General features: G+C 38.8%; 1 protein-coding gene and 2 long non-coding RNA genes across 3 annotated transcripts in view; 1 reads left to right on the forward strand and 2 right to left on the reverse strand.

Moving 5' to 3' along the window:
* LOC135786095 (uncharacterized) overlaps nucleotides 1-14,445 on the reverse strand; it is a 24,671-nt gene extending 10,226 nt beyond the window's left edge. Inside the window, exon 1 of the long non-coding RNA XR_010546844.2 lies at nucleotides 13,751-14,445. This is a non-coding gene — a long non-coding RNA (uncharacterized lncRNA). The remainder of the gene's footprint in view (nucleotides 1-13,750) is intronic.
* bora (bora aurora kinase A activator) overlaps nucleotides 1-25,000 on the forward strand; it is a 161,963-nt gene that overhangs the window by 27,980 nt on the left and 108,983 nt on the right. Inside the window, exons 4-5 of the mRNA XM_065295801.1 lie at nucleotides 23,143-23,188; nucleotides 23,283-23,358. Coding sequence (XP_065151873.1) covers nucleotides 23,143-23,188; nucleotides 23,283-23,358 — 122 coding nt within the window. The remainder of the gene's footprint in view (nucleotides 1-23,142; nucleotides 23,189-23,282; nucleotides 23,359-25,000) is intronic.
* LOC135786092 (uncharacterized) lies at nucleotides 14,520-17,858 on the reverse strand. The gene is made up of 3 exons (XR_010546840.1): nucleotides 17,706-17,858; nucleotides 15,141-15,230; nucleotides 14,520-15,001 (listed from the first exon to the last, which is right to left on the reverse strand). It is a non-coding gene; the product is annotated as an uncharacterized lncRNA (long non-coding RNA).

Here is a 25,000-nt window from a genome sequence, read left to right on the forward strand (position 1 = left end):
GGAAAACTGATCGGATCGATTAAAATGATTCCGTTGAGACTGAAAGCCCAAGAGTTAAAGCATGTTATGTCATTCAGACGTCAGGCTTTGATGATATTAAGTCCTGAATACTCAATGCTTGATGTGTCAGTAAAACTGACGGTGATGGGTCGAGATTATACGATCTTCATTAGTACCGAGTCCATGAAATGTTTTATTTGTGGACAACATGGTCACATTAAAACAGCTTGTCCTGTAGCCAAAGAAGCTGTAAGGAATGTTTCAGAAGCTAATTCAGAGCAGATTGTAAATGCTTCAGAGAATGAGTTGCATAATGAAAATGCTACAGTTGTTTTGAATGCTGTAAACTCAGCGCCCACTGAAAGTGAAGAAAGGGTGCAAAAAGCTTGTAATGTAGAGGCTGCTGGGTCAGAAAAGATTACACCTGATGCTAAAAAGACTGAAGTGGATGATAATGTGAAGCCTTCTGGTGAATTGGAGCAAACTGAGGAACAAGATAGGCCTGAAGTGAGTGTTGATTTAGATGAGACTGTGACGCAGGCATCAGGCAGTAATATGTCTCTCAGTGATATTGACTTGCTCTTTGAAAAAACTAAATCTCAGCTTTCTGATAGTGATGTGGACAGTGTTTATTCAGATTTGACGATTGATGAACCAGCAGAATCAAAGTCTCAGGAAAATGTTTTTGAGAGATTTGTAAAGCCTTGTTATTATACTGTAGATCAGTTTAATGACTTTCTAGATGCTACCAAAAATCAGAGAAAACCAAAAATTGAAATGTATTTTCCTGATTTAAAGCTTTTTATTGAATCTTCTCAAATTGTTATGAGGAAAGCATCAATGGATGAATTAGATCAGCCTAAGCGTTTTAGATTGAAGAAGTTTGTGAGTGCTGTTAGAAAACGGGTAAAGAAAAGTTAAAGAATTTCATGAACTGGAAATTACATCAACTTTGGTTTTTAGTCACTTTCTCCTTGTGCATCCTGATGGGTTCTTTTAGTATTGGATCCTTAAATATAAATGGCTGTAGGGATGTACGAAAGAGAGGTGCTTTGTTTAAATATTTACAACTTAAAAAAGCAGATGTAATTTTATTGCAGGAAACACACACTGATGTCGGTAATCAGGGAGATTGGGTAAATGAATGGGAAGGTAGCGTTAGTCTTAGCCATGGTACTAATGTAAGTGCTGGTGTTGCGATTTTATTTTCAAAACGCATTAAAGATCTTCCGGTTTTCTTAGAAGTAGTACCAGGAAGACTTTTGCGAGCCGATATAAAAATAGGAAATAATAGTGTTTCTTTCTTTAATATATATGCTCCTAATATAGGAAGTGAGTGTGGGGATTTTTTTCTGAAACTTTCTGAGGAATTGTTAAAGATCTCTGATGAAAGGATTCTTGTGTTAGGAGGTGATTTTAATTGTACTGTTGACTATAAGCTTGATAGAAACCATAATAAACCTCATTTTGGTTCTACAAATGTTTTTAAAGGTTTAATAAATAGACACAATCTGATAGATTTGTGGAGGGATGCTTATCCTCATGTTAAACAGTATACTTGGTTGAAAATGAATTCAAACAATATTTCTGCTGCAAGACTGGATCGTTTTTACACAAAAAAAAGTAACAAAGGGAGGTTTTTTGGTAGTTGTATCTCACCCACATCTTTGTCAGATCATCATTATATTTCTATGTCTATGTCTGTTCTGTCACCTTAATCCTATCAGTCACACTGGCACTTTAATAATAGATTACTTAGAGATCACACCTTTGTGCACTCTTTTGCTATTTTTTGGGAGTCTTGGAGAGAAGAGAGATTTAGTTATTCCTCCTTAAACCAGTGGTGGGATTTGGGAAAGGTGCAGATAAAGGCCTTTTGTCAACAATATACAGCAAACATCACTGAAAATTGGAATACAAAGATGAATATAATGGAGCAAGAAATCCTTCAGCAAAGTTTCAATGAGAGAGGAGGACTTTTATCAACCGAAATTATTAAAAAGAATAAAAGTCTTTTGAAGGATTTATTGGAGGAGCTAAAGAAGGAGACTTTGGTTAGAGCACGATATTTAAAGTGCAATGAAATGGACGCTCCAACTAACTTTTTTTTTGGGCTGGAGAAAAAGTCAAAAGAGCAAAATTTTTTTCATAATCTTAAACTTCCTGATGGAAATGAAACCACAAACCAGCAAGAAATCATAGCCACTGCAATTTCCTTTTATGAGAGACTTTATCAAACAGAACTCTGTGATGAAGCAGTAGTTGAAGAATTTCTTATTGACCTTCCAAAGTTGTCTAAGGAAGAGGAAAGAGAATTGGAAGGTTTCTTGACCTTTGCTGAGCTGTCACGTGCTGTGGAGGAGCTGAATAGTGGCAAATCTCCTGGATTAGATGGTCTTTCTGCTGACTTTTTTAAGAGGTTTTGGAATGTGCTAGGACAAGATTTGTATAATGTTTTTTTGGAGTCCTTTAATCAAGGTACTTTACCTTTGAGCTGTCGAAGGGCGGTGTTGACGTTAATTCCTAAGAAAGGAGATCTGGGACTCTTAAGCAATTGGCGCCCTGTGTCATTGCTATGTTCCGATTTTAAAATACTGTCAAAGGCTATCACTAACAGGTTGAAAAAATCTATGTCCACCATAATTCATGAAGATCAGACATACTGCATTCCTAAACGGACAATTTTTGACAACCTGTTTTTGTTAAGAGACACTATTGCAGTTGCTGAAAAACATAAAATTGACATTGGACTCTTATCATTTAGATCAAGAGAAAGCCTTTGACCGGGTGGACCATCTATATTTATTAAAGACTCTAAAGGCCTTTGGTTTCGGTCCAAAGTTTATCTCTTGTATTAAACGTTTATACAATGAAACATCAAGCATGCTTCGGATCAATGGTTGTTTAACCAGGCCTTTTGCAGTAACAAGGGGCATACGGCAAGGATGCCCTTTATCTGGACTTTTGTATTCCATTTCCATTGAGCCTTTGCTGGTGTTTTTAAGGAAACAACTGTGTGGATTTAATGTCCCTGGGTTTCCGGATGTCCCATCAGATAAACTTACAGCTTATGCTGATGATATAACTGTATTCATAAGGAACAATGAGGACATGGTTGCTTTAATTTCTAGCCTGAAAATGTTTCAAAAAGCCACATCCGCAAAGGTTAATTGGGAAAAGTGTGTGTCCCTGTTACTGGGTGAGTGGCAAAACATAGGCCCTCCTCAGCTCCCACAACAATGTACATGGGTTAAAAATGGTTTTAAAGTTCTTGGAATTTATTTAGGAACCGATACCTATATGGAAAAAAATTGGGAAGGACTAGTTGACAAGGTTTTAGGGAGACTACAGAAGTGGAGATGGATCCTCCCAAAGCTGTCCTACAGAGGGAGATGTTTAATTGTTAACAATTTAGCAGCCTCAATGTTGTGGCATAGATTTATAGTGTTGGATCCTCCTGACGAGCTGTTAAAAGTAATCCAAAAAGCCTTTGTCAATTTTTTTTGGGATGGCTATCATTGGCTACCTCCTGAAGTTTTATATCTTCCAGTAATGGAGGGAGGACAGGGATTAATCAGTTTGGAAGCAAGGGTTAAGACAATGAGGCTTCAAACATTACAAAAGCTACTGTACGGCTCAGACAAAATACCCTGGATTGCAATGGGTTTGTCTGTTTTACAGAATATTGGGGGAATCAGGTTAGACAAACAGTTGTTTTTAATTGAAAAATCATTTGTTTCGAAGGTAAATGTTTTACTGTTTAATTTTTATGTGTCTGTTTTAAAAACATGGCAGTTGTTAAAAAAGGTCAGAGAAGAGGATGAGCATTATGGGTTTTTAGAACCATTATGGTTCAATCCTCTTTTTAAAACCAGTCGCCCAATTTCAAGTTCAGTAATCATGTGCAAATGAAGGGGAAAGTACTGATTTGCTTGGAATATTTAAAACTTTAGTGGAGTACAGAGTGTTTGTTGAACATGCATATTCTAAGCTAATAAATAATATGTATTGCTTTGAGGTGAGGTGGAGTGTGGAAGACGCTCTTGTGGTAAGAGATGAGTCTGGAGGGCTAGTTTTTGAATGGTGAATTTATTATTGTATGGCAGTGTTAATTGTGGAGATTATGTTTTGTATTAATTGGTAATTAAAAGGTTTTTAAAAGTCAAAGTCTCTCTCTCTCTCTCTCTCTCTCTCTCTCTCTCTCTCTCTCTCTCTCTCTCTCTCTCTCTCTCTCTCTCTCTCTCTCTCTCTCTCTCTCTCTCTCTCTCTCTCTCTCTCTCTCTCTCTCTCTCTCTCTGCGCGCATGTGTGTGTGTAGTGGGGCGAGCGGAGCGTGCTGGTTAGATTGAGCGTAGGATTTCAAGGTTGTTTTCTGGAAGTATTTTCTAATTTTTTTCCCTTTCTGGATTAGAATCAATAGTTTTAACAGTAACTGGTTATTAAGCACGGTTAGGCTGTGTGTCGCGAGCCGCGTGCCGATATGGCCTCAGACATGTCTCTGCGTAATGGGTGCAGGTGTGTGCCTGAACTTGGCATCAGTGTCGAAGATGTACTCGTGGTGGTGGGGGAAATTGTCGGATATGACAATATTCTCTCTGCATCACGAATGAATAAAGCTGTCGTCGTGTTTTTAACATCAGAGCAGTTAGTAAGCCAAGTAACTGAAAATGGTTTGTGGATTAAGGAAACGTTTGTGCCCGTGACTCCTCTATCGGCTCCGTCGACTAAAGTCACTATTTCAAACGTACCGCCTTTTGTATCAAATGATACTATCGTTAAAGAATTAACTCGATATGGCAAGATCGCAAGCCCTGTCAGAAACATCCTTTTAGCATGTAAAAGTACGGATCTTAAACACGTTATGTCGTTCAGGCGACAAGTACTAATGTTCCTGACTTCATCAGAACGCACATTGGAGATTTCGTTCCGTGTAAATCACGGAGATGATTCGTATATGGTGTATGCAAGTACCGATAATTTGAGGTGCTTTGAATGCGGACATATAGGCCATAAACGCTTTTCGTGCCCCAATAAGAAAGTGAATGATGAACAACAATTGCCTGCCAACATAACTGAAAGCGGACCATCTCATCATAACGACACTATTGATGCTGTGGAGAATACAGTAACACAAAAGAAACAAGCAACAAAGAAGCAAAGCAAAAGGTCTTTAGAGGAAGTCTACGGGCACAACGAGGTGAGTGAAAGCGATGCTGGTGTGGATGATGAGACTGACAGTAGAGACCAGGCTGGATGTAGTGTTGCTGTTGCTATGCATACAAATGATATAGTTGATGATGTTAATGAAAAGAGACTGTAACTCAAACTGATGTACAAACAGGAGAGCAATACTCAGTAGATGATTTAGATGGACTGTCTCAATGTACTGAGGATAGCATGAGAGATGATGGGCAGTGGTCTGAAGGGTCAGAGATGTCTAAAGTGGTGACAGAAGATTTGTATAGTGTGGCTCAAATTAATGCTTTTTTAGATGAGACCAAAGGTAAAACTACAGAAGTGAGAGAATTTTTTCCAGATTTGGATAAATTTATCTCCTCTGTTACATGGGCAAGAAAAAGTTGCAGCTATGACGAATTATCACAGCAGAAACGTTTTAGACTGAAGAAGCATTTAACTGATATACAGAAAATAAGTAAAACTGGAAAAGGTATATTTTAATTAATAATAATGGGCAATACACTTTTCTTCTTGATTGTTCTTTTTCTCCTCTCTTTTCCCCTTATGGAAACCTTACACGTGGGATCTCTAAATGTTAATGGGATGAGGGATAGGAGAAAGGCTGACCGGTTCTAGAATTTATCAGGTTGAAAAACCTTGATGTGATTTTCCTACAAGAAACTCACAGTGACGTAAATAATGAAGTTGACTTGAAAATGTGGTGGAGAAATGAATGTGTTTACTCACACGGGACTAATTTAAGTGCAGGAACTGCAATTCTATTTTCCCCAGTTACAAAAGCTAAAGTTCTTTATAAAAAAGAAATTGAACCAGGAAGATGTTTAGCAGTTAAGGTCGATTTAAATGGGGTTTTATTTGTGTTTGTGAACATATATGCTCCTAATATAGGGGCTGACAGAATACACATTTTTAATAAGCTGAATGTATTTTTAAGACAACAACAAGAAAGTGAGTTAATATTTCTAGGTGGGGACTGGAACTGTACACTTAACTCTGTACTGGATAGAAACGGAGAAGAACCCCATTTTCAGTCACCCACAGTACTAGCAAATGTTATTAAAACTTTTTAATTTTACTAAGAATCTAAATTTTACTGACATATGGAGAGAAAACAATCTCTTGGTAAAACAATACACTTGGGTAAAGGTTCATGATGGAATTATTTCAGCAGCACGCCTTGACAGATTGTATTTATCAAAAAATATGAAAAGTAGAGTTGTACATACAGCTATTGTCCCTACGCCTTTTACTGATCACAAACTAATCACTGTTGATTGTAATATGACTGTTAAGAAAAAAAGAAGTTGCGTACTGGCACTTTAATGTTAAACTATTGCAAGACAAGGATTTCTGTGATTCTTTTAAACATTTGTGGGAAACTTGGAAAATTGAGAAAGAAAGATATGATAACATTACCCTTTGGTGGGCAGGGTTCCCGCGGGGTCTGAAAAAGCCTTAAAAGCATTGAATTTATGAATTTGGAAATAATACCTTAAAAAGACTTAAAGTCTTAAATTTTGATGTCTTGGTCTTAAAAATTGTGCTGTATGTAACTTCTCCATATTGTATTTTTCCTTAAAAGTTTCTTTGTCAACCACATTTTGATTAAATCAGGGATGCAAACACATCGCTTTTCGGCGCCTGCGGCTTTTCATTATTAATGGCATTTTGGTTGCGAGCACATCGTGTCTCTCCCGATGAGTCTGCTGTTTCTCGATGAATTGGGTGCGACATGAAGCGAGTTCAGCGTCACATGTTTCTGAACTTGAGCAGAGTTGTATGCATAGAGGTTTTCACGGAGGACCGGGTTCGATTAACATTATGTGTAAAACCCGAGGCGATCGGAAAACGGCCGTGATCAGAGTCAGTCAGCTCTAAAGTTCACGTGCAGTTTCAAGCTGCGTGCCTCCGTTTCTATTGCGATAACAACTGGCTTGGTTTGAAAGTCACGACCACGCGCTGCAGTTTCTTTCTCCGTCCCTTTGTTTAATAATATTATTATTAATGAACCATCTTTTTATATCTAAAAAGTTTGCTCAAAGATCACAGAGATAGTAGCAAAAAAGAAATGTGAATGTCAAGCCCATTGCACGAGCAAAGCTCAAGCTGACTCTAGATTTAAAAAAGGCAAAGCTCTAATATAAAGTCACCAAACACTGGGACAGCAAGTAGACTTTTGAATCTAAAATAATAAGTGGATAAAGCTCTTTTAATCTGCAAGAGATGAATTAAAAGAGGCACTTTTACTGCTTCTGCTCTATCTAAAAAGGAAAGAAAACTACATCTACTGAAATTTTTTTTTCACACCTGCTTGGCTTATCATCTTTTTACCCATTTCACATCGGAAAAATAAATAAAACACAAGTTCAAGGATTTTAGTTTTTCTTTGCTGGTAGGGACGTGAAATGGTTATTAATTTTTTATATAAATGGTCTTAAAAAGGTCTTAAAAAGACTTGAATTTAACTTGAAGAAACCTGTAGGAACCCTGGGTGGGAAGTTGGGAAAGTTCACATAAGAGAATTCTGTATGCAGTATACATCTTACTCAAATGTGTGTTTGAAACGGACTTTAGCATGTCTTGAAAGAGAAATCATTGAGATTGAAAAGAACATGATTGGAGATCTTTCTGTGAATACACATGAGTGGACTGAAAAAAGACTGAAATTGAGCTCGGTTTTAAACGAAAAAGTCAAAAGAACTCTGGTGAGAAATAGATTTTTATCACTAAAAGATATGGACGGTCCCACTTCTTTTTTTTTCAACTTGGAACGCAAGAATGAACAAGTGAATCAAATGTTTAGTCTGAAAAACAACAATGGACAATGCACATCTGATCCTATGGAAATGCGAAGATTAGCTGTGGACTTTTATTCCCATTTATATTCAGCTGAGGACATAGATATTCAAATCCAAAATGAACTCTTACAAGATCTTCCCAGTTTAACTGACGATGATAAACAAGGTTTAGAAGCTGGATTTACATTTGGGGAACTAAGTACTGCGGTAGCGGGACTTTCTTCAGGTCGTACCCCAGGTATTGATGGTCTTCCTGGCAAGTTTTATAAAAATTTTGGTCAATAATTGGAACGGATCTCTTTGAAGTGCTGCAGGAATGTATCCGTACAGGTTTTTTACCTAAGTTGCCAACGGGCAATCTTAACTTTACTACCGAAAAAAGGTGATCTTACACTGTTAAAGAGCTGGAGACCTGTGGCTATTCTGTGTTCCGAATATAAACTTTTATCAAAGTGTCTCGCTAATAGACTAAACAAAATACTGTATAAACTTATACATAAGGATCAGTCCTATTGTATAAAAGACAGATGTATCTCTGACAATTTGCATTTAATGCGTGATGTGATTGATAATGCTTTGGGTAACAATATTAATGTGGGAATTTTATCACTCGACCAAGAAAAAGCCTTTGATCGCGTAGATCATGAGTATCTTTTTAAAGTATTGGAGGCTTTTGGTTTGGGGGAGAATTTTATAAATATGATAAAGTTGTTGTATAATGAGGCCACATGTATGGTAAAGATAGCAGGTGGCCTTAGTGTCCCTGTTAACTCTTTCACTGCCAGCGTTTTTCAAAAAAGTTGCCAGCCAGCGCCAGCGGTTTTCATGATTTTCACCAAAGTTTAATGCCTTCCAGAAAATGTTCTTCTTTAAATATATAAACATACAATATACCAAATGAAAGAACAGACCCTCTGCTTTCAAACAAAAAAAAAACCGTTTCATCCTACCTTTAGTGGTTCTTTTGCAATCAGCTTTTGAATATGGGTAGGTTTTTGCAAAAACACCATATTTTGAGCAAAAAGCAGAGATAATTCCATTTTTGTGACTGACTTTTCATAGAGATCCCATTCAGAGCGATCTTTAAAACAGACACGGACATGCAGCAGCTTGCCATAGGGCAATACTTCCGGGTTTAAAAAGTTGAGGAAGGGCGCCACCTGGTGGATAATAGCGGTATTGCGGAAAGACGGAAAATCTCGTCATTGGCGGGGAAGCGTTTTCTCTTAATTGACGAGATATCTCGTCAATGGCGGGGAAAGAGTTAAGGTGCAGAGGGGAATACGACAAGGGTGCCCACTCTCTGGTCAGCTTTACAGTTTAGCTATTGAACCTCTTCTATGCAAATTAAGAGAGAAATTAATAAGATTGAAGGTGCAAGAGTTAAGCTCTAATGACTGTATAAAAGTTTCAGCATATGCCGATGATATTTCTGTTGTTTTAAGAAATGATAAGGATGTTCAGGTTGTAAAAGAGATTTTAGTGAGTTATGGTAAAGCTTCTTCTGCCAAAGTAAACTGGGCCAAAAGTGCCGCTTTGTGGTGTGGTTTAGACCACAATATTCCAAACCTTCCAGGTAACTTACAATGAGGAAGAGCTGGTTTTAAGTATTTATGGGTGTTTTTAGGGAAGGAGGACTATATGAGACAGAATTGGGAGGGCTTGGTGGAGAAGGTGTGTGCTCGATTGTTTCACTGGCTTTGGCTGCTACCCCAGTTATCGTATTGGGGAAGAGCTTTGGTCTGCAACAACCTTATAGCCTCATCCCTATGGCATAAAATGATCATCCTGGAACCGCCTAACGACTTGGTATCAAGAATTCAGAAACGTTTAATAGACTTTTTTTCTGGACTGGACAGCACTGGGTAAAAGAACCTGTGTTGTTTTTGCCTAGACAAGAAGGTGGACATGGATTAGTGGATATCAGAAGTAGAATAAAGACTTTCAGACTCCAAACAGCTAAAAGACTTCTATATGGAACAGATGTAAGCTGGTCTGGAGTTGCTTGTGCCCTCCTCAGGAGAGCAGGAGGGATGGGGCTAGACAAACATTTCTTTCTTATGGATATACAAAACGCTAACTTGTCTGGACTGACTTCTTTTTACTATTCAGTGCTGAAAGCCTGGAGGACGTTAAGTATCACAAGAGACACTATGGAGTTGCAAGGACTTTGGTCTAAAGAAGAACCTTTGCTGAACAATTCTATTTTTGACTTAAGGATTTTAAAAACATCCTCAATGAAGAATGCTCTAGTATCTGCAAAAATCACAAAAATTGGACATTTATTGACATCGGAAGGGTGGATGACGGTTGAAATCTTGGCATCTAAGAGGCTGTTTACACTTGGTATTAACATGCGTTTTCGTCGATCGGATCACAAGTGGACGACGTTAATGCCAGGTGTAAACGGTGTTCAAAACGTTTTGAACGCGTCCACTTTCGACCACTTTCAACCACATTCAGAGGTAGTCGAAACCACTTTCGATCGGATCGCTTTGGAGTTGCGGAACGCAATGTGGTTGAATGCGTTCGGACAGCCACATGCGACCGCCTTCTCTCCGCCCATTTCTCTAATCTGAGGTATTAAACACAAGTTTTACGTCTTTTTTGACTTCTGCCGTGAACATACGGTGAACAGCGCTATTTTTAGCCTTTCATTGATAAAACTACTGCGGGGTGTTCTCCGTAGTTTCGTTTTGAAAGCGTGAAAGTTGCGCGATCCTATTTCATCAATTGCGCTGAAAATTCAGAGAAAGCTCCAACAAATAAACGTACAAAACACTGTGCAGCATGTATACTTGCTAAACAAGCAGCTGGCCCTGACATAATATAAGTTTGCGTCCATATAAACTCATAATTATTCCCGCTCGCGTTTGAATGACAGCAGAGAGACTCGCCCACCGTCTCACAGACCACCCCCTCACAGTACTCAGGACAGATGCGGTCGAAAGTGGACAAAAGAGACGGATTTAAATACCAGGTGTAAACGCAATGTGTCTCTCTCGTCCACTTGTGATCCGATCGATGAAAACACATCTTAATACCAAGTGTAAACAGCCTCTAAGCTTGGGTCAGATCAATTCGTCTGGTGCAAAGGCTGGTGAAGGAGATCCAGGATTGTTTATCAGCGGATTTTAAATGCTCATTGAATGCTACTCATGACGATATGAGTTCTGTTTTCCCTGAACTAAGGATATCCCCTGCCATAGAAGATTTTGAAGAAAAAGAGGGGGCCTTGCAGACTTTTAAAATACCTGAACTGGACCTTTTTAGCCAAGCAGGGAAAAAGGCACTGTACATCACTTGTGTGAAAGTTTCACACATTCGTAGCCTGGAAGGGATAAAGGAATCGAAATGGCAGGAGTTCTTAGGACCAGGTTCTTCCCCCAAAGGTAGCTGGAGGACCCTGTACAAACCTCCAATTTAAAAAAGGTCTGGAGACCTTCAGTGGAGAGTTGTGCATGGGTTAATAGCTACAAACAGACATAGAGCACACATTGATCCCCAAGTACAGGAGGGTTGTCCGTTTTGCGGAACTACTGAAACTGTTTTTCATTTATTTTTTCAATGTGGGGGGCTTGAGCCATTGCTTTCTCAATTGGAAGAATGGTGTGCAGTTTTAGGAGGGACATTTTCACCTACACTTTTCATTTATGGGCCAAAATATAATAAGAACAGAAAACAGATCCATGTTTTACTTAACTTTTTATTTGGCCAAGCAAAAATGGGAATTTGGGTCTCACGCAAAAGTAAGATTAATAATGATGGGTCAACTGATGTGATGGCAATTCTAAAAGGTTTAATTAAATCAAGGTTAAAAGCGGAATATGCCTATTATAACCTGGTTAAAGACTTAGAGACTTTTAATTATATCTGGGGATTCAATCAGTGCATATGTGAAACTGACATCAATGGTTGTTTGCAAATGTACATTTAACTGTGATATCTTGTTGTTGTTGTTGTTATTGTATTTTGTTGTTTTGCATAGCATAGTTGTCTTTTTAACCACAATGCTCTCTTAACTCTATTTAATATTTAATTGAACCTCGTTTTTGTAATAAAGGGGATCAAAAGTCAAGTCTCTCTCTCTCTCTATCTCTCTGTCTCTCTCTCTCTCTCGCTCTCTCTCGCGCTCTCTCTCTCGCGCTCTCTCTCGCGCTCTCTCTCTCTGAGCATGAATCCTTCCTTTCATAGGAATGAAGCACTCGCTTCTTGTCAGTGGAAAGTGGTCGCTTAAATATGACCAGGGGTTTCTTTCATAAGAATTGAATTAAGGTGGGTCTGCATTAGCGCACGCCTGTCTCGTCCATCTCCATGGTTCTTTTTGCGCGTTCCCCCGCCCATCAATCATCCGTTGCGCGTCTTTATCAACTTGCTTTTTGAAATATTTTTTTGCTCAGTAAAGGATATGATTTAAAATGTAACGAAATTCAAAACTTTAAACAAAACATACTAAAGTAAAAGTACACAAAAAAACTACCCAATTACAGTAACGTGACTAAATGCACTGTAAAAAATGATTTGTTGACCCAACTTGACTTGGTCAAGTCATCTTATTGCATTGACTCAGTTAAGTTTAGCCAACATTAGGAGTTAAGTTAACTCAACTTATATGTATTTGTTGAAATAACTTGCAGTAAATTGGGCCAACGTACCATAACAAAAAAATCGAATTGCTTATTAATTGATAAGTAAACTTAAAAACATATTGGTTTAACTTAATTTTTCATGTTTTCACAACCATTAACAAAGTCTAATTGACATAAAATAGTGAGTTTTCCCTCAACATCACAACTTAACTTTTTGAGTTTATTAGACTTCATTGTTTTCTTTGACAAGAAGTTCTAGATATCTGCCTGAAACCAGATTTTTTTTAAATGAAATCAACACAACTGCAAAATTGAAACTCTCAGCATTTATTTTTCCTTGCAAAGATATGAAAACATTACACGAAAAACACTCACATATATTCAGCTCACATAAGCACATGCAAACTTCTTTATGCACAGACCCATTCTTAGAGAATAGTATCAGATATTGTCATTGCAGGAACAACTGTACATGAAGAATTTACTATAAGCTGTGTTTAACAACTTCAAATAAAAGTCTTCAATTCCCAATCAAATGTCAGACATGACAAGGAAAGAGAAGCAGGACAAGGTAACAAGAACACAGTCTGTTTAAAAAAAATTCTATAATACCAATGTTAAAATATACACCTCACAAAAACACGTGCAAAGTTCTCTATGCACTAGGGCTGCACAATAAACCGCATGTGATTGTCACGCGCATCTTGTAAGTAATGCCGGTTCCTTGATTAGTAGTAAATCGCCACAAAATAAAACATGGTGCTTTTAAAAGCGGGTTAAAAAGGGTAACTATATTGTATGGTGGAATAGCACTTTTGGGAGTACTTCGACTCGCCTGAAAAATCTGCTCCCCTTCTCCCTCTCATAATGATTATACTTACCCTTTTAAACCCACTTTTAAAAGCGCCACATTTTATTTTGTTCCACAATATTTGATCATATATCTACTCGTATTAAATAGGGAAAACGTTGATGTGTTTGATCATTTCTAACTTTATCTCTGTTTGGTACCATTGAATGAACTGGGCTAAGCTAAGTGCTATCAAAGTGTCACCACACGCCACAGTTCTTAAGTGCACGCACTGAGATGATAGAGGTATGTATTGACTCTTCTAAGTTAAAAGGATAGTTCACTTTGAAATTAAATTTTGATGTTTTAGCTTACCTCAGGGGCATCCAAGATGTAGGTGTCTTGGTTTCCGCGGTACTTTCACTTTTGATATTTTTAGGTCAAACCGTTGTTTTCTGTCAGTCATATAATGCAGGTCTATGGTCACTTACTAAACATTACTTCAAAGAGCATGCACAGAGAAGTCCAAATTAAACAACTGTCCATCGTAAGTACACATTGATGGCCTAAGACACGAAACGAGCGGTTTGTGTTAGAAAACGAACACTATTTATATTGTTTTTGCCCCTTGTACACAACCACGTCTGAGCTTAGTTTGCACATGCGCCGGAAGAGATCTCCTGGATGAGTTTGCGCGAGCATACGTAATTGTTTTCTTTCACGTCGGTTTAAACATCCCGGATAAGCGCAAATCAGTACAATTTCTATTAACGGTCTTACCTACAATCTCTGTTCTGTGTAAACAATGAGTGACGTACACGTGCGAGAGATCACTTCCGGCGCATGCGCAGACTAGGCACAGATGTGGTTGTGTACAAGGGGCAAAAACAATATAAATAGTGTTCGTTTTCTCACACAAACCGCTCGTTTTGTGTCTAAGGCCATCAATGTGTACTTACGATGGACAGTTGCTTAATTTGGACTTCTCTGTGAATGCTCTTTGAGGTAATGTTTACCTCATAGACCTGCATTATATGACTGACAGACAAGAACTGTTTGACCTAAAAATATCAAAAGTGAAACTACCACGGAAACAAAGACACCTACATTTTGGATGCCCTTGAGGTAAGCTAAAACATATCAAAACTTAATTTCAAAGTGAACTATTGCTTTAAGGTAATAACAGTTTAATATGACAAAACGATGGAGTATCCCTTTAAAACAATAATATCTAAAATAACAATGGTCTTAAACCTTAAAACTGTGTAATAGTGTAAGTACTTATAGTAGCAAGGAGAAGAAAAGAGTTTCTTATCTCAGCAACTTGCTCTTCAAAGAGTGAACTCTTGCGGTGCAAGAGTGTGATCCAACTGCAATGAACAGGCGTTGTATCACTTCAAAAGTAAATTTTAATTCCTTTGGAAAGTCAAGGTTTAATGCGTACACCAGGCCCATCAGGTTCAGAAAAGCATTAGGTATGTCACTCAGGTGACGCATCACCACTTCTTCCTCAATCACCAGGGCAACGTCATTGTAGAATTCTGGGAGAGGCTCCATCACATTTTCCACAACCACTAGGACTCCGATCACCACGCCCTTGATCACATCCTTTTCACGGTCACTGGGCTTTGTAGAATGAAAACAAAATTAAGGTACTATTACTTATAACCAATTTCACAAACAATTTAAAGTCCCCAGACCCCCCACAAATTAAGAGATCTAATGTTCAATTTTCCCTCGTTTTGCTTTAAAGGTTTCAGCTTACCTCGCATATCTTCATGAATTTAGAAGGAGTCTCTCGCATGTATCACGGCAGCCCAAGCAATGCTGCAGTCCTCATCCTTTGGTTTGTTGTCTGTAAAATATATGATGGTTAAAGTACCTCCTTTATTGGTTCAGTCCTTTGTTTTTCTTTTAATTTATCCTTTCACCCCCTCCTTCTGTCTTGAAAAATAAAAACATTAATTTCAAATATGTACACTTTTTATATGCTTTTGTTGTAAATAATTTACCAGTGATGTCGTACAACAACAACAGTTGTTTGTTGCCTTTTGTTCAGCACCAAAATAAGATTTAATAGTAGATGTAACCAGCTGATGTCACTTAAACCAGGAGTGTCTAAGGGTGGTTCACACTGGGCTCGTTTGCTGTGATCTGAACTCCTAGCCCGATTGTTCCCGACCCCGGCAGCGTTGGTCTGATTTCACACTCAACTGATTTCTGTCAAACCCTGGTGCGTTATTACGTTATCACAAACGTGCATGAAGCATAATAGAAAACAGATTCCACACGCTATGCGCGAACACACTGAAGGCTCACTATCGCTCGTATCCAAGGTAAATCATCAACACTATCATCCCTTACATGTATTATATTTAACTAAATACATCATAATAAGCTAAAACGCATGCGCAGGTCACATTACTTCCTGAACAAGTGCGCACGCGGCACGGTTTGAGTGCAACCGAACAAAGACCACTTCCTCCAGGTAGTCTTGGCTTCGGTACCCCAGTGCACACCCAAGTCCACATGACAAAATCATACTGTGACACTGTCATGTGGACTCGGATGTGCACTGTTTCAGGAAGAAATGTGACCTGCCCATAAGTGTTGATGATTTACCTTGGATACGAGTGAGAATGAGCCTTCAGTGTGTTTGTGCATAGCATGTGGAACCAGGACAACAAATCTAAAAATCCACTGTCTCCTTAAAAGAGTTAATTTGCAAGCAGCAGAAGCCCACATTATATGACACACACACACACACACACACACACACACACACACACACACACACACACACACACACACACAGCACCGAATTAATAAAAAAAGCTATATATTGACCCGTGTTGTTTTCTATCATGCGTCATGCACGTTTGTGATGACGTAATAACGCACCAGGGTTCAATCGAAATCCATTTGAGTTTGAAACCAGACCAACGCTGCGGGGTCACCGGGAACAATCGCGTTTGGGCTATATGCCACAAAGTAAACCATGATCAGACAGAACAAATTCAGTCACTTTGTGCAATTAAAGGTAATTACATCAATGTAGTGCACTTTAAGAGTAAAAATAAGTGACATAGATCTATGAGGAATTTAAAAATCTTTGGTTGCATGTATGCATGGTAATAATAGGGCACACAAATGAGATTCACCATTGGTCAAAACATGTTTATAGAATAATAAGTGGTAGCATTTAATACAGATTTATTATTTATCACTGAACATCAAGCAACCTTAGCACCCTAAATTTGAAGTGGATACTGCAACATTAAAGTTTATCATTCAAATGTTGATGTGACTTTGCCTTTTCAGACAACCAGGAATTTAGTCAAGTCAATTTGTTTTTTGCATTAATCTTTTGGCAAAGCATAACAGTCAAGAGCTACGCGTTTCACACACACATGCAGGCAAACAAGATCTACGAGTGTGTCATTATACTATTCTGTAATCGCATGCGTTAACGCAAACACGAAAATTAGATTCACAAACCATCAGCGAATGTGTGTTTTTGTCAGGATTATGTGGGATCTGATTCATGTGGATGCGCGCGTTAACGCATGCGCGTAGAGAATATTATAATGCAAGCAAAAACTTTTGACACAAATGCAACTTTAAATTGATATCGTGAAACAGTATTTGAAATGCAAGCACCTGCTTCTCTTAATTTCTTCTAAAATGCTGCCTGTCTCTGCCTATTCCTTCTATCCATGCCCAGCGCCACTTATTTAAGTGCTTTATCAATTAGGTCATATCTTTCTTGTTTTTAATAAACTTACTTTCCATCCTGCGGATTCCTTGCTACGTGACATCTCCGGTCTCCGCACGATACCTGCAGCTGGATCTCTCAACCACACTTAAAGACCCGCCCCATTCTACTTCTGATTGGCTAGTTTAGTTTGGTTGAGAGTAAAATATGTGTTCCTCTCATCCTATTTGTGGGTGAACGCATGAACGTGAAATGATATTAATATATCAACGTTATATATATATTTTTTAATTCGCAGCCAACGCCGCACGCCGGAGATCCGGCACGGTGCCTGAAAACTTTAAACCATGCGAAAAAGCTATTTTGGGCCATTTTACACCAATTAACATGCTAAAAAGTAACTGTACGTGTTTTTATCTATTTACCAACATTAACTTACACTAGTCAAAGACGACTTCTCTTTCTGCTCACGTCTCGACAACAGCTCGGTGTCTAACACTGTGTGTGTGGCTCCTGATTAATGTTAACTTACCAATCAAGTTGTCTTAAATTAATACGCAAACGAAACAAGCCTATTTTTTACATGAAAGAAAGCACAAATCGGGGTATACTTACTATAAAAATCCATCTGTAGTCGTTCAAATAAGAGCTCCTTCGTCGTCTTTTTTCTCCCATCAGCAACTCCTGTAGTGATCTCGTCCTCTCGTGCAGAAAATGGCGATGGCGCCTCTTGTTCAAATTTGTTAAAGTATGCTGCGTTCCAGGCAACCCGTAACCCGTAACTCACGAGTTCAAAACCACGCCTCACGACTCTGAACTGGGAGTACATCGATCTAGTACGAGTTCACGGGTGGGAAGTCACGGGTTTGACTGCCGTTCCAGTGCACTTTCACCGGTAGAAGGTTGTAAAAACACGAGTTACGGGCTGCCTGGAACGCATAAGGTCGTGAGTCGTGGTTTTGAAGTCGTAACTCACGGGTTTAAAAACCTGCCTGGAACGCACCAGTAGTACGTCATTATGACGTAGAGATTCTGGCACATGCGCATAAGGCAAAAAAATTGAAAGAACCTATGTTTTGTTGTTATATGAACACCTTATTTTAAGTTTTCAATTTCCCTTCAAGTTGAGGTTGTTATAACTCATCCTTCTGCGTAGTGAGACACTGCAAGTTGACAGGACATGATTTTACTTGTCCACCTGACTAAAACTCAGAATCACTTTTTACAGTGTGTAATTTGTTACGTTCCACCTCTGCCCTACAGTACCTAAATGGGTCAGTAACAACATGAAATAGTCCAGTGATATATACCCAATTGATGCACGTGCCCACCGTGCATTGTTTTCTCAAAGGCACCGTATAAAAAGACGTGCGAGGGCCCACCATCGCTGCTTGCAGCTAAATTATTATATTATATATTACCCAGGAAAGGAGACCAGAAATATACACAGGAAAGGAGACCATAAGCCGTTTTTAATAAACAGATTAAAATGTAATCTGTCAAGAAACTGTAACTGACTGTCGCTATACTCTAAATGCCCGCTATACTCTAAATGCCCGCAAAATATCACTGATCATTATTGACTGGCTGAGGCGCTACACGCTAGTCAAGTTGACTGTTTCGTGTTTTCTAATGGAAGGTTGCCATCTCCATATATTATAAGCATATTTGCAGAAAGTACGCCGCAGGTCTAAGGTGAGGTGACGATGGAAAAAGTGCCCTTCGTGTGCTAATTGGATATAATTATAACAAATGGTGTATCAACGACTCGGAAAGTGAGGTGAACAACCAGAAAAATAACACTTGATAATGAAACCTTTACTTTGACTTGTCATGGACACATGGACTTTCATGCGACTGTTGCAGAGTGCCAATTAGGGGTGGGAACGCCTTGGACCCTCACGAATCGATTCAGAATCGATTCTTAGTGTCCCGAATCGATTCAGAATCGATTCTTGAGGTACTAATTTGCATATTTGTGACGTCATTATGTCACATTTGCACTCAAAGCCAGGCTAGTATTTGCGCTTTTGCTCCTAGTCTCTGAACTGTCATATACTGTATTTTAATGCAACTAAGTGATCAATAATTTTATTGTTATATACATATAGGTTCTGTTTCTGTTGTAAGATATTAAAACCGGTAAAACATAGTAACTAAACGTGACATTAATTCTATATGTTAACCGGCATTAACTTCCACGAACTGACTAACATTAAGCATCTAGCATCATCATTAACGTTAAACACAGTGATTGGCAGTATTACTGTATATACCTAATGCAGCGCACCCAACGTCTGGATAACAAACTATGTGCATATTTTTACAGAAGTATATTCATGTTCTTATATCTAAACAGTCAGCGGATGGTTTAGGAAAACGCGTTTAGCACAGTCAGAAGAGTCATTAAATTTAATGTGCTGTATCTCCCTGCCGCTCACTGAACAGAGAAAAGGCAGACAAAGATTATCCCAAAGTGCATTTTGTTTTCTTGCAGTTTAGAGTAAGTCAAACAGGGCTGTTCTAGAGTTTATTTCTTTCTCTTCAGCTCATGTAAGCTCCGCTCTAGGTGCTCGCGCAGTGCGCACTCTGAAGTTGTCCGTATGCAGCACCGGTCCCGCAGTTGAGTTCCGCCTTTGGTTCTGATAACGTCACATTATTATTTTGTAAACTAACATTTAAGAATCGATTCTTGACATTTGTGAATCGGTTATTCGATTGATTGATTGTTAATTTAACTCTTTCACCGCCATTGACGAGATATCTCGTCAATTAAGAGAAAACGCTTCCCCGGCAATGACGAGATTTTCCGTCTTTCCGCAATACCGCTATTATCCACCAGGTGGCGCCCTTCCGCAACTTTTTAAACCTGGAAGTATTGCCCTATGGCAAGCAGCTGCATTTCAGTGTCTGTTTTAAAGATCGCTCTGAATGGGATCTCTATGAAAAGTCCGTCACAAAAATTTTGTGATCTCTGCTTTTTGCTCAAAATGTGGTGTTTTTGCAGAAACCTACCCATATTCAAAAGCTGATTACAAAAGAACCACTGAAGGTAGGATGAAACTGGGTTTTTGTTTGAAAGCAGAGGGTCTGTTCTTTCATTTGGTATATTGTATGTTTATATATTTAAAGAAGAACATTTTCTGGAAGGCATTAAACTTTGGTGAATATCATGAAAAACGTTGGCGCTGGTTGGCAACTTTAAAAAAACCGCTGGCGGTGAAAGAGTTAAACGATAATTGAATATGGGAAATTGCATAAATTGACATCCCTAGTACAAATATCTAAAAAAAGGCTTTATGCCCAGCTGCACTACTTCCTGAACTTCAGCCAGCTCCTGTTGTCTTCCATTATTGGACAAACTGATTAATCCAGGTGTGCCTGACCTCAGTAGTCACAAACAAACTGATTAATCCAGGTGTGCCTGACCTCAGTAGTCACAACAACAATAATCAGACACACCTGGATTAATTAGTTTGTCCAATAATGGCAGACAGGAAACAAGGAGCTAGGGCTGGACCAGAATATTCGAATATTCGTTCCGTGGGTTGACATTAAATTTTCAGATTTGAGATTATATATAAATATTTTACAGCGTAAATGCCCACATGCCCACGTCATTTTCGTTATGCATTATTTGTTTTGGTTGTTTAAAAACACACACAAAATCTTTATCCGATTACTTGATTAATCGATCGATTCAGTGCTAGATTAATCGATTACAAAAATAATCGATAGCTGCAGCCCTACCTCGAACGTAGTGATGGGCAGAGCGAGGCTTCGTGAAACACTGAAACGGTTGAATCAATTGTGTCGAGGCTTCGAAACATCGATCAAAACCACCTCCACAGTGACACCTAGTGGTCATTTGCACGTATTGCCATAGAGCAGCCTTGACAAGGTTTTAGACGCGCGCTGACAAATTGTATCCCACATGTTGATTGATTGACACAAGTGATCAGGTGGGAGAGTGGATAGTGGCCTCCACTCTCATGCAAAAACCCTTTGAATTCTACCTCGGGAAGTGCATTACTATTACCGTCGTCACAATGAAGTTACATATTTTTTGTTGTTGTTTAAACATCTGTTTGACAACTAAACCTGTAAAGCGAATGTAAAGCGTGCTTCCTGCTTTGGCATTCACGCTAATAGTGTTGTAATTAACGTTCAGTTTCTTGCAAAAACTGATTGATTTGCTTCACAAGATGTCAATATGTCACACGGAGTTATGGGGGGATTAGTTTTGTATTGGATGCTTTAGCTCATAAAGTGGCGGATTTGTTGACTTGCATGATGGAGCACTGGGGTTTCTGCAAAATATCTTCTTTATTGTTCTACTGATGAAAAAAAAACATATTGGATGATGTAAGTGTTAGTAAATAAACTTGATTTTGAAAGTATGTTACCGTTTTATTCCAGTTTGTTGAACTTCGTTTATTTTCATTGTTTTATTTAAATAGCCTACCCTTTACATTGTCAGTAATTACTGTGCTGCTTAATTAATTAATTAAGATGAATTTTCTTGATGAGAAAAATGACCTAAGAAAATAAATCTAGTTTTTAGACCAAAAATATACAATTTAAGTGAGTTTGTGCTTAAAACAAGCAAAAATATGTGCCAATGAGGTAAGAAAAAAAATCTTTAACTTTAAAGCGTAACTAAACCCCTGGTCAGAGCCTGACTCCGCCCACTGGCAATATTTGAAAAATGCAAGAAAAGTGGGCAGACCCCAACGGAGATAGAGGGGATGAACTAAGTGTGTTGTGAGATCGTAACAAGGGCGTGGTGAGCTTGAACCTGCTTACGTCACGAGTCATTTTTTGGACCCATCATCCAATAGGAAAATTCAACTGCAATAGCCACCGTTCAACCCGAAGAGGGCAGCACTCAGACGTTTTTACACCATATATTGTAGTATTGAAACACTTTATACCCAAATGTCAAAAAACTTATTAAAATCAATGAACAGCACTAATAAAGCATCATTCTTACAGATCATTAACAAAAAAAAGTTGGTTTAGGGTTTAGTTACTCTTTAAAAAAGTTAACTTATTTCTTAAACACTTAATTCAGGAAAAATATTTTATTGAAGATATAATTTTATGATAATAGTTTTTATTACCTAATAAAATATTAAATAATGAATTTCTTTGTATCTTTGTCTGTCTTTAAATGGGCTATGGCATGAAAATCTGACTTTTTCCATGTTTAAGTGCTGTAATTGGGTCCTCAGTGCTTCTATCAACCTAGAAAATGTGAAAAAGGTCAACCCAGTAACTTAGTTTTGGCAAGCCATTCTCTGCAAGCATGTGAAAAAATAGGCCATTGAAATTTGGCTCTCCTTATGATGTAATAGGGGGATCTTATTATTATAGTGCAGATTAAGGGGTGGTACTATCCAACCACACCACTGCCATTTAGTGCAGAGAGAGAAAGAGAGCAAGAAAAGAATTGACAGCACAATTAAATGTAAATTTTAACAAACCACCATCATTGGGATCAGTGTTTGCATTTCATCAGCTCATTTGCATTTTAAAGGACACACCCAAAACTGCTATTTTTTGCTCGTACTTATTTAACATGTTATAATAAATTATTTGTGGGGTATTTTGAGCTAAAGCAAATATGTAAATATGTACTCTGGTGACACCAATGATTTATTTTACATCTTAAAAAAGGTCTTGTGACATGCCTTTTAATAAATGAATGTTTTTATTAATGCCTATTTTTATTGTCCAGTTAGTTGTTAAATAAAGAAAAATGCTTTATTACATTTCATGTGACTCATCTCATCCTCCATCGTATAGCCACAATAAAAATACAGAATTGATTGCCTAAATAGGGGCAGAAACTTGTATATTAATTTCATATACTCTTAATACACGAAATTGTTTACTTACAAAGTTGTAAGTGGATTTCATCAAAAGTATCTTTATTTTTGTTATGACGATTAACAGATGTTTTGCGGGTATGGGAAGACACGAGGGTAAGTATTTAATGACAAAATGTTCGTTCCTGGGTAATCAAACCTACTTTATTTTAACACCACAGGTCAGATGCTGAAATTGAGGAAAAACGACAGAATGCCATTGAACAGGTAAAACGTGTAGTTTATTTTATTGTAGTATAAATCTGTGTAATAACCTATGTGCAATAAAGGTACTTGATCAGTTTTGTTTCTGTTTTTGCAGTTTTTTACTAAAGGTGTCATTGTTCCTTCACCATGGGGACCCCCAACAGCTAAACAGTCATTGCAATATCATAAAAGTAAGTAATATTCTGGCGCTAATTTATTGCAATGAAAGCTATTTTAGGTATTCAAGGGAAAGTTCACCCTAAAAAATAAAATTCTTTCATCTTCTTTTGAGAAATGCCATGAATGCCAAATCATGAGCCCCATTCACCTACATTGTAGGAAAAAGAATACTATGCAAGTAAATGGGGCTCATGAATGGTTTGGTTACAACATGGCTTAATATATCTTCCTTCGTTTTCAACAGAACAAAGTAATTTATACAGGTTTGCAACAACATGAGAGTGAGTAAATGATGACAGAGTTCCCTTTCGAGAGCGGTCACTCGACATTGGTCCGCTGATGCTATGGGAACTCCTCCCTCTTCCGGTTTCTCTGAAGTTTTTATTGAACAACGCCAGTGTACTTGCCAATGCCGCCCATGACAGCCTTATGCTGAGTTTACACCAAACGCGGTTTGGGCGTCAAAATCGCGTCTACCGCGCGTGGGTTGCCGCTTGAACAATTTGGATGCATTCGCGCGTGTAGAGCGGAGTAGACGCGCGGAAAAACCAAGCATTTGACGCGCGTCAGAGGCAAACTCCGCTTCTTGTGGGAGGGGCAAGTGCTATGCGGTTGTCTGTTTGCAAAATGACTGATGTTGATTGTGCATTTATCGAGAGAGTTACCAGTTTGTATTTGGTAACCGTACTATGGGGAAAATAAACGACACGGGTCGATAAACGTCACGTGACTCAAAAGTGAAGTGTGTATTACAATTACCAGGTTGCCCAATGTCCTCACTGACACTCTTCCAAGCGAGGTCCTTTTTATTCCTGTCTCCTCTATAGAAATAAGAACTTGTGCCGTATAGCTCCGAGTGTCTGCTTATGGACAATATCAAGCCTTGGTTGAGTGAGTGACTCCGGGTGGGGCTGCCACCACAGCAGCAAGCAGGCTCCTGATTGGTTAACGCGGCGCGAAATTCCGCCAAAGTTCAAATTTTTCAACTCGGGCGTCAGCCGCAAATTCGCGTGAACCGCTAGATGCACAAAAAGCACCATTCGCGCGTACCGCGCACAACGCTCAATTCGCGCCTTTCGCCCGAGCTTCACGCGCGAAAGAGGCGGAAACGCGTCTTCCGCGCCGCGCTGAACGCCTCTTCCGCGCCGCGGGACCTCTTGACGTGCGTCAACGCGTCTTCACATTGACTTAACATTGAAATCACTCGCGCTTCACGCCTCTACCGCGGTTGGTGTAAACGTACCATTATAGGGGTGGGACTTCCGCTACTATATAACCTGTTTAGGCGGCAAAATACTCAGATTCTTTCTCTTCACCGTGACTGAAGCGTCTCGCCGTAGATCGTCGCACTTGTGAGGGACGCAAGGATCGCGTCCCTTACACGCGTTCTGGCAGAATTTTACAAGGATTTGAGTTTCGCTCCTCGAGTGAAGGACCGTGTATCTTATGGACTCCGAGATATATCGAATAACTGTGTTCTCGGCAGCAAACCACCGCCGCCAGAGCGCCGTTGGTGGCAATGTTGCTAAACTGAGGAGAACGTCACGTGCCTTCAACGGTAACGTTACGCCCGCCCTTTTAGCCTCATACCCCCAGGGTATTCCAAGGTTAAACACGCGGGAAAGCCACAAGGCTTCCTTTCCCCACCTACGC

Source organism: Paramisgurnus dabryanus, chromosome 4 (assembly GCF_030506205.2).
Source record: "Paramisgurnus dabryanus chromosome 4, PD_genome_1.1, whole genome shotgun sequence".
Lineage (NCBI taxonomy): Eukaryota > Metazoa > Chordata > Actinopteri > Cypriniformes > Cobitidae > Paramisgurnus > Paramisgurnus dabryanus.